The sequence below is a fragment of the Cololabis saira genome, chromosome 8, assembly GCF_033807715.1.
Source record: "Cololabis saira isolate AMF1-May2022 chromosome 8, fColSai1.1, whole genome shotgun sequence".
Classification (NCBI taxonomy): domain Eukaryota; kingdom Metazoa; phylum Chordata; class Actinopteri; order Beloniformes; family Belonidae; genus Cololabis; species Cololabis saira.
The window spans coordinates 27,464,037-27,473,637 of record NC_084594.1 but is presented as its reverse complement, the minus strand read 5'-3'; the positions used below and the strand labels follow the sequence as shown (position 1 = coordinate 27,473,637).

General features: G+C 43.0%; 1 protein-coding gene across 2 annotated transcripts; it reads left to right on the top strand.

Annotated features, from left to right (window-relative positions):
- Positions 1-4,245: 4,245 nt before the first annotated feature.
- On the top strand, positions 4,246-6,288 carry LOC133448727 (uncharacterized). Of its 2 annotated transcripts, none has more exons than XM_061727536.1 (5): positions 4,246-4,322; positions 4,407-4,552; positions 4,644-5,621; positions 5,726-5,943; positions 6,039-6,288. In XM_061727536.1, the coding sequence occupies exons 1-5, from the start codon at positions 4,304-4,306 to the stop codon at positions 6,106-6,108; spliced, it is 1,431 nt and encodes a 476-aa protein (XP_061583520.1). In that variant the 5' UTR covers positions 4,246-4,303; the 3' UTR covers positions 6,109-6,288. The 2 variants fall into 2 exon arrangements, with proteins under 2 accessions (XP_061583520.1, XP_061583519.1); XM_061727535.1 differs by having other exon boundaries at positions 4,407-4,564; positions 6,039-6,287.
- The last annotated feature ends 3,313 nt before the right edge of the window (positions 6,289-9,601 follow it).

Below are 9,601 nucleotides of genomic sequence, written 5' to 3'. Positions count from 1 at the left end.
TGGAGATGGGTATAAGTCACTTTACAATATAAATGTTCTAATATATAAAAACAAATTATTTTATGAATTGTGTGTTCATTTAATTTAAGAGAAAATGCAAATGCACGTAGCACCTCTATAAAAGCAGACTATTATACATGATCTATTCTAAGGCGTGTTCCCCACTTTTCTGCACAATATACCAGTACGATTAAAAACATTGTAAAAGACCAACACCAAACATTTAGCTTCTATCTCACCTCTGTAGCTTCCTCTGAAGGTCACCTGAAGGTCACCTGGGCCCAGTGTGGGCGTGTCTTTGCCAGCTGAGATACACTGACACTGTTCTCCAGAGAAAGTAGGGAGGGAACCTGAACAGCTTTACTTTCCAGGTAAAATAACAAGAAAGGTTAAGTTCAAGCATCAGAAGGAATAACACAATATCAGAAATATTAAACAACACATATTAATTCACCTGATATTTTGTATGTTGTCTATGAACTGCTGCATGATTCCCTGGACAAAGACTGAGTCGATGGTCGATTGATAGCGATGTCTGGCTGATCAGGTCCAAGCTGTTTCACGTCAAGTTTAATTTCTCTTTCACCATTTTGCTTCTTCCTCCATTGTCCGTCTCCAACTCCAACTCACTCTGCTGTATTGTGACAGACAGACGTGACGTAGCGTAGTTTTGGGCAGGGCTGCGCCCCAACAAGCTCCAATCTCTTGTATTAAGAGAGGCAACTGCACGTGTACAATTTAGAACGAGTCTATGGACAAAGATTCCTCGCCCGGGGAGGAGACACGTGACCAATCAGTATAGACAACATAGATGAACATAAAAAGCTTTACTCACTAACTATATACTATATATATTATCTTGCTCATCTAAAAAAAATTATAAACATATTTCAAAGTATTTTATTCTTTTTCTTTTCTTGTGGTGAGTGGTGGGGCCCTGGCGCGCTCTATAGGCCAGCCGCCACTGCAGGAGTCTCATTTATAGTTACAGAAATAGCTATTTTTAGTGATTACTTCAAAAGATTGTACATTAATTGTACCAAAAATGCTGGGACCTGCAATCACTTGATTTATAGCTACCACAAATCACCACTGCGTTAATCCGACTCTTGGACCTGCAATCACTTGATTTATAGCTACCACAAATCACCACTGCGTTAATCCGACTCTTGGTTTGCGCAAACTGTGTTTTGTCCTCTAACCCTTCCGGCCGAGCCACAGCCAGTCACAACAGTCTGTTAGTAAAATGAATGCAATAAAACATATTTCTGCTGTAGAGATAGACACTTAAAGGGGACATATTATGGCATTTAATGTATATTTTAAACAGGCCTTGAATGTCTTAAAAACAATCTAAAGCTTGTTTTTTCTACATAAATCAGAAATCCAGCCTGTGGGCCCTGTCTCTAGTTTTACCGCTTCTAACCCCTTTTTCTGCGCCTCATTCTAAGGGAAGGGGGGGGGTATGAAAAATGAGGCTCTGTGCTGATTGGCTCCCTGAATGACGTGTAGCAGGGGAGGAGAATAAACCTCGCTCCGCCAGAGCAGCCCGAGCCTGTAAATAAATCACAACACAAATGGCAACTTTATTGTTAAAAAAATAAAATATGAGTTGTATATAAATTACATTTATGCACTATTTCAGCCGGATCTGCCCGGCGGATGCTGAACGCTGCCCCGGAGCCACGCCAGGCGCCCGGCGCATGGCTCCGGGGCGCATCGCCCGTTAACGGTGATCAAACCGACAGATTTCGCTGAAAATCTCAGAGGGTGAAGCTGGTCCAGCCTGGGACGGACCCCAGAAATCCCTGCTCCCAAAGCGGCTGGTAACCTGGACAATTTAGTCGGACGGACCCCGCTTTGGGGAACCAGGAAGTCGGGAGGAGCAGCGCGCATCACCGTGGCTTTAACCGGGGAATGTGACCGGTTCCGACCGGCCGGGACCGCAGGAACCGGCCTGGACTGGTAGCAGGGACTCCCGGGGACCGACCAGCGGAATTTCAGCCGGATCTGCCCGGGCGGATGTTGCGCGCTGGCGCTGCAACCCCACGGCGGGCGCACAGAGCGGCTCCGGAGCGCATCCGCGGCGCATCGCCCGTTACCGGTGATCAAACCGACAGATTTGGCTGAAAATCTCGGAGGGTGAAGCTGGTCCGACCTGGGACAGACCCCCGAGGACCCAGCTCCCAAACCACCCGGGAACCTGGATGATTTAACCCGGATCCGCTCCGCCGCGGCGCCGCGTCCGACAGGCTGAAGGAAGAACCGCTCCAGCCTGTGGAGAGAGCTGGTAGTGGGCGTGGTTTCAGCAGCGGAGGAGACCGAGGGAGTGGTTTGCATTTTGGTGACGTAAAGAAAATGCACAAATCCAAACGGCTCACAGAAACCACATGACACTGGGGGACTCTGTAAGGTGGGGGAGCAGACCTTGCAGATTTTCATGGGGTATCATCTTTTCTGTGTTGGCAGGGTGAGGGGAGACCACTTTATATATGTTAAAACAAGAAAAAACGTGTTTTTCATAATAGGTCCCCTTTAAACACGGAGGTCAAAGGCAGTTGACTTGCTTTGGAACCAGCCCCAGTGGTCAGTCAAGGAACTATATTTTTTTCTCACTTCCTTGTTGGCTTCATACTGGAAGCAGCAACATGGAGGGTGGGTGACTGTCTGGTTCCACCCATATCCACACTAAAAAGGAAATACATTGATTAAATTGGAAGATGATTTCACTTTTAAATGTGCTCAGTATTTGAAGAAATGTTCTCCTCCACCAAGTGATAAGTAAATGCCGATTTCTTTATGTTATAACCAAAATATAGACAGAGATATTACCTTGAAACATTCAAGTAAAATGAAAAGCAAGCAGATTTACTGTATAGCCTAATCGTAAGATACAAAAAGTTCAGTATGCTTCATTACATAAGTGTAAAGTAATATCAGGAACTGATCAAACTAGTAAACATATCTGTGAAAACAGGTTTATTTGCTGTCAGTGACGCAGCTCGATATGCTGAACATTTTCACTTTCGTTTCCTAACAAGAGTCGACGACGCAGCTGCCCCGGTGAGTCCTGCGCAAACACGGCAAATACACGGCTAAATTCCGCATTTAAGTTGGAATTGTAACAATAGTTTAGGCTTTAAGAATTGTTAGAATACTCGCTAAGAGCCAAGGACGTAAGAGAAGTGAGAAAAAAATGTGTATATATATATATATATATATATATATATATAAATAAACAATACATAAATACATTCAATTCAGTTCAATTCACACTTTATTAGAGACACATCTCGAGGAGAGGTCCATAGTACCATAAAAAGAAAATAAATATATATATATATATATATATATATATATATATATATGTGTGTGTGTGTGTGTGTGTGTGTGTGTGTGTGTGTGTGTGTGTGTGTGTGTGTGTAGCCTATATGTAATCATAAATGAGCTCTATACCAACTATCCCAACTGTCGCTGCTTACGTTAATGTTTGCTGTGTTTTAAAGGAAGAAGACGCTTAAAATGGCTGCATTCCTGGGGTATATCATGGGGAATAACCCGGGGAAAGAACCAGAACCTATGGATGTGGACGGCCCAGAGGTGTCAGTGGACAGCCCACAGGTGTCAGTGGACAGCCCACAGGTGTCAGTGGACAGCCCACAGGTGTCAGTGGACAGCCCACAGGTGTCAGTGGACAGCCCACAGGTGTCAGTGGACAGCCCACAGGTGTCAGTGGACAGCCCAGGACAGGTATCAGTGGGTTTAATAATTATTCATTGTTTATTCATCCTGTCCTCTCCTTGTTGTTGCAGAGTGTGCAAGGTGCAAGATTGTGTAAAAAGCACCACCCTGTAATAAACCTGCTGATTAGGATAAAAGGAACAAGGTCAACATTGTAATAGTTAACTTTCAGTTAACTTTCTCTGGGCATTATTCTATTATATTGTTTTACTGTCAACAGTTATTTATGTAAAGTTAAAATAGTTGCTGTTGAACTATGAAGTGAAAAAAACTTCTAAAAGAAGACTATTTCCAGTAAGTAAGTAGTAGTATAAGTATAAGCTTTGAACAATATGTTTTATATTTTATTACATATTTTCAGGATGCGACGGCTTCAGCAAAGGATACAGATGAAGTTCTACTCTATCTCACCTTAAAATGGTCAGAGTCTGATGTGCAAAAAAGAAAGAAAACAAGTCTAGAAATGTCTCTCCAGACTTGGTTCAGCACCAACACCAACACCAACACCAACAGACTGGACTGCAAAGTTAAAGAGGTCGGGAAAGACGGGAGTGCTGTGATAATGGTTAAACCTGCTCCAGGTGCAGTATGGCTGTTAAAGTTTAGATATTATTCAAACAGATCTCGTGTATCAAATTGATTTTAGTATTTTTCTTATTTTTAAGGTGTGATTGATCTTCAGAAACTGCACAATCAACGTCTCAGCCTGAGAGATGTTCCCCTGGTGACCATTGTGTCTGTTAATCTGGCACCATTAAAACCTGATGGCCAAACTTCAGGCAATGCTTCAGTGAGCCCCCGTCCTTCATCGGTGCTTCAATCTGTATGTCCTCTATCATAGATCATTTAAATATACAAAGATAATGCATATCTATCAACTTAATTGATGTGTTTTTGTTTAGGGTAATGCTGTGCAGATGGTGGATCATAGTGATCCAGGTTCTACAGCAGATCACACTTCTGATGAGGACAAAAAGAACCCTCTAGACAATTGTCTCCTCCCAGTGTTTCATTTCATGTATATGAGCAACATCTACAAGGAAGAAATTGCAAGTATAGAGAAGAAGCATGGAGTTAAAATGGAGGCACAGGCCACTGTGACGTTTTCCTCTGACCAGGAAGATGACCGACAAAAAGCCCTTACAGAGTTCACAAACCTTGTTCAGACGCGCTTATCTGAAGTCAGTAGCTCAGTTATCCCAACCAAGTTTGTCGACTCAGATCAGTGGAGTAGGGCACTGAAAATAAGTCAGAAAAATGAGAACAAGCTCATGCTTACTATGTTTTCAGAAGAAATTACCGTATTTGGACCAAGCCACTGTCAAGAAGCATTCAGTTCAACCTTAAATGCAACGCACAAAAAAAATGACACTTTAGAGGAGGAAGACCCTGAACACCAAGACCCATCTTTTAAGATAAAAACGACCTTCAACGACCGTCTAGCTTATACAGGGTTGACCATGGAGGAGAGCACCGGGAAGCTGCTGACTACGTCACTGACGAACATGAGTGATTATGATTATTCAGAGACCTCCAGAGGACCTGGGCAGGATACGCGTTCAACACAGCACGCTACAGCACGTTCAGGAGAGGGAGCGACAGCAGGAGACAGTAAAGATGAAACCTGCCCTATATGCATGGATCTGTTTACCAATAAGAAACAACTGAAGTGTAAACATGAGCTTTGTGAGGAATGCCTGCAAAATTTAGAGAAACACATTGGACCTATCTGTCCTGTTTGCAAAGATGTGTTTGGTGTGATGAAGGGAAACCAGCCGGAGGGAACGATGACATGTAAGAGAGATCCTGCATCTCTTCCTGGATTTGACAACCGTGGTACTATAGTCATCACGTATCGGATTCAAGATGGAATACAAACGGTACATTTCTTAAAAACCGAACATGTACCAGTTATGCATTAGTTGCTGTTTTTGAGTTTTTAGCGATGTTGTTAGGTCGTTCATTCCTTTATTCTCTTTGGCAGGAAAAGCATCCAAATCCTGGACAGCGGTACACTGGTACTCAGAGAACTGCATATCTCCCAGACAACACAGAGGGCAACGAAGTGCTACAACTGTTGAAGAAAGCGTTTGACCAGAAGCTGATTTTCACAGTTGGGGAATCCAGAACGACTGGGGTGGAGAACATGGTGACCTGGAATGACATTCACCACAAAACAAGCACGTCTGGTGGACCGTCGAGGTAATATGATGTCTTTGTGGCGTACTTTCTTCATCAGTATTAAATGTGCGGGAATGTTTCTCATGTTAACCCTCAAACATCTTCTGCTCCTACAGATATCGATACCCTGACCCGGATTATCTCAAAAGGGTCAAGGAGGAACTGAAGGCTAAAGGCATTATGTAAATTTGACATCAAGAGAAGTCCAATTTGACATTTATGCAAATATATTTACTCAAAAGTTTATGTTAAATGACTGTAAGTAATGATCATAATAAATACTTCACATGATCTCTAAGGGTTGCTAACTATGCAAGAAAAACTTGAAGGTGGGAGTAAAAGGCCAAAAAAAAAAGCTCCTGTGTGTTGTGACTGTAGCATATATTTGGCTGTAACTACTGAAATAAAAATGTAGCAAATAGCTAGAGGTAGGCTAGTAACCTCAGAAGACTAGATTCAGCCGAGGAGAACACGTATGATGCACAATGAATGACACAGAGGCAGATGGCTTCAGTTTAGGTACCTTGTATTAGAAAAAAACACAAATTAAAAATTACTCAAACGTTGAAAAATAAATATGGCCACGTAAAAAATAAACTTTCAAGTATTAGAATTCAAATGAACAAAAAAATATAAACAATGACTTCAGCTTAGTTAGCTTATGTCAGGTGCACCATTAGTTTCAATTCTGTTCTGTTCCACACTGTTTACTCAAGTGTGGAATAAAAGAAAATACATCAACTCAAAACCATCCCAAAAACAACAAAACAACCCACCAAAACGTAAACAAATTAATGTGGGTTCCCCACTCAAAAAATAAAGTTCACTGTTCAAATTAATGTGGGTTCCCCACTCAAAAAATAAAGTTCACTGTTCAAATTAATGTGGGTTCCCCACTCAAAAAATAAAGTTCACTGTTCTTCACAGTTCTGGTCCTCAGCACCGGTCAAAGCAGTCAGTCAGTCAATTAGTCAATCTGGGTGCTGGGTCCAAGCGTTTGGTTGAGTGAATGGGGCAGAAGAGATGAATGGGGGGGGGGAGTTTTGCTGCAGTGGCCTACCGCTGTGGCAGACACAATTACTGTTGAGTATGATTCCTGGTTCCTCCACGTGGACTCCTGATCACTGGATTCTGGAATAGCTCACCATCCGGGATCACAAAACCTGGCCTGGTCAAACATAAGGCCAGAGCTCTTATTACAGGTTATCATTAACACAGAAAATAATTATTTGCTGGTCATCTTATCATCCATAAATGTACTGATTAAATAGTTCAAGCATTTAAACTAAACAGTACTTGCGCACTGAATGTGCGTTCCTCACGCAGCATCAGCTGTTACCAATCAGCTGATTGACACGCTGCGTCAACATAAAACAAACATTTTAACAAAAGACCCGGTAATTAAACAAACAAAACAAACCAAAACAAAACATGCCTTACTGGAAGTGCTAAAGTTCAGGTAACTCAGTCATTTGGAAAAAGAAACTAAATGACTAAACTTAAAACACAACTCACCAATTCAGGCAGTCAAGTATTCACAGGTTTCAGACTTCGACAACCTCCCGACAGCCAGTGGACAATCTGCAGTTGGCAACAAAGTGGCTGTTAACCGTCATATAACACTTTATTGTGAAAACGCCAGCAACCGTTTACTAACCTGCAGCCGCTCCGCTCCGTGCATCAGCTCCCATTCATCCACAATGAGAGCGTCTGCTTCCTGTAAATAGCGGAGCGGCTCAGCTGATTGGCTGAACGCTAGTCACATGACGTCACACTGACGGGGTCTGAATGAGCTTGAAATGAGTTTATAAATATAAAACAAATATATATAAAAAAATATAAATATGAAATAACTGCTCATTTAGCACCTGGGTTACATCCTCCCCCTCTAAATCCATGCACGTCCCGTTGCATGCTAAGAGGCTATACTACATGGATCTTTGAAGTAGGAAAGGACTTGGAACCATTACTGTCACTCAAGGCTTCAGCGTAGGATGAAGACAAACTTTGGAAAAGAGACTGTACAATATTAATTAAAGGATGGCCTAACTGATGGTACTGAAACCTCTCTGGTTGTTTTCTGTCTCTTTGTGAACGTCTGAGGGAGCTTTCAGTCTCAGGGGTGTCACTTGGATTGGTAACAGGTTCAGTAGACATGTCAGCGGGGTCCAATACTAGTTCTCCAGGCACTTCATGTTCAGGTAGGTTTTCGTCGAGTAGGGTATCAGTGGGAAAGTTCTCCACAGAGTCAAATAAATTGTTTTCCTCCACAGATCCAGGTAAGTTGTTTTCCTCCACAGATCCAGGTAAGATGGTTTCCTCCACAGATCCAGGTAAGATGGTTTCCTCCACAGATCCAGGTAAGATGGTTTCCTCCACAGATCCAGGTAAGATGGTTTCCTCCACAGATCCAGGTAAGATGGTTTCCTCCACAGATCCAGGTAAGATGGTTTCCTCCACAGTAATGGGTTCAGGCAGATGCTCCGCTGTGGGCGGAGGGCCCAAGGGTGACGGTGATGAAAGTTTGGATGATAGAGAAGCAGGGTTGACAGCTTTGGGGGTATTAATCTCCTCTTCAGCATCGAAATGCCCTCCCACAGTAAACTTAGCTGTCGGCTGAAAATGACTTCTAGAGACCCAAGTGTTGAAAGTCTCGTCATCACAAAAGTCTAGATCAGCAGTGTCAGGTTCATAGTTGGCTGAATGACGACGTGTGCGTGGCCGGCTGACAGGCGTAGGCGGAGAGAGTTCTTCTGCTGTTGTCACAGGGAGGAACCCGCAAGGAAGAAGAAGGTCCCTATGCAGGGTGCGTTTAGGGCCGTCTTTGGTTTCCGGACATACAGTGTAGACTGGAAGCTTTCCAGCCCGCTTGATCACAACATAGATGTCAGCCTCCCACTTGTCCATGAGTTTGTGTTTGCCACGGATACGCACATTTCTGACCAAGACCCTGTCACCCACATCCAGTTCTGAAGTAGTCACCTTTTTGTCGAATCTGACTTTATTTCTTTCTGCTGATTTCAGAGCATTCCGAGAAGCTAGTTGGTAGCTTTCTTGCAACCGGCTTTTGAGATTTTGCACATATTGAGAGTGAGATTTGGGCTGATCTCTCAAAGGTAAACCAAAAGCTAAATCAACAGGAAGTCGAGGTGATCGTCCAAACATGAGCTCATAAGGAGTGAACCCAGTTACCTCATTACGAGTGCAGTTATAGGCATGGACCAAGGGCTTCACAAACTCTCGCCACTTTGATTTCTGCTTATTTTCCAAAGTCCAACATATTGAGCAATGTTCGGTTGAATCTTTCAACGGGATTTCCCCGAGGGTGATATGGGGTGGTTCGAACTTTCTGTATTCCAGAAACTTCACATAGTTCTTTAATCAAGCGAGATTCAAAATCGGGCCCTTGGTCAGTGTGCAACCTCTCCGGGATACCATAGTAAACAATAAAGTTATCCCACAAGCATTTTGCTACAGTCTTTGCTTTTTGGTTGGGAGTGGGAATAGCTACTGCAAACTTGGTGAAATGATCAGTTAACACAAGAATATCTTTAGTGTTGCTGGTATCGGGTTCAAGACTGAGAAAGTCCATGCACACTAACTCCAACGGACGGGTTGCTTTAATGTTCACCAGTGGAGCTGCTTTCTCAGGCAAAGCTTTCCTGCGTATACAGCGATC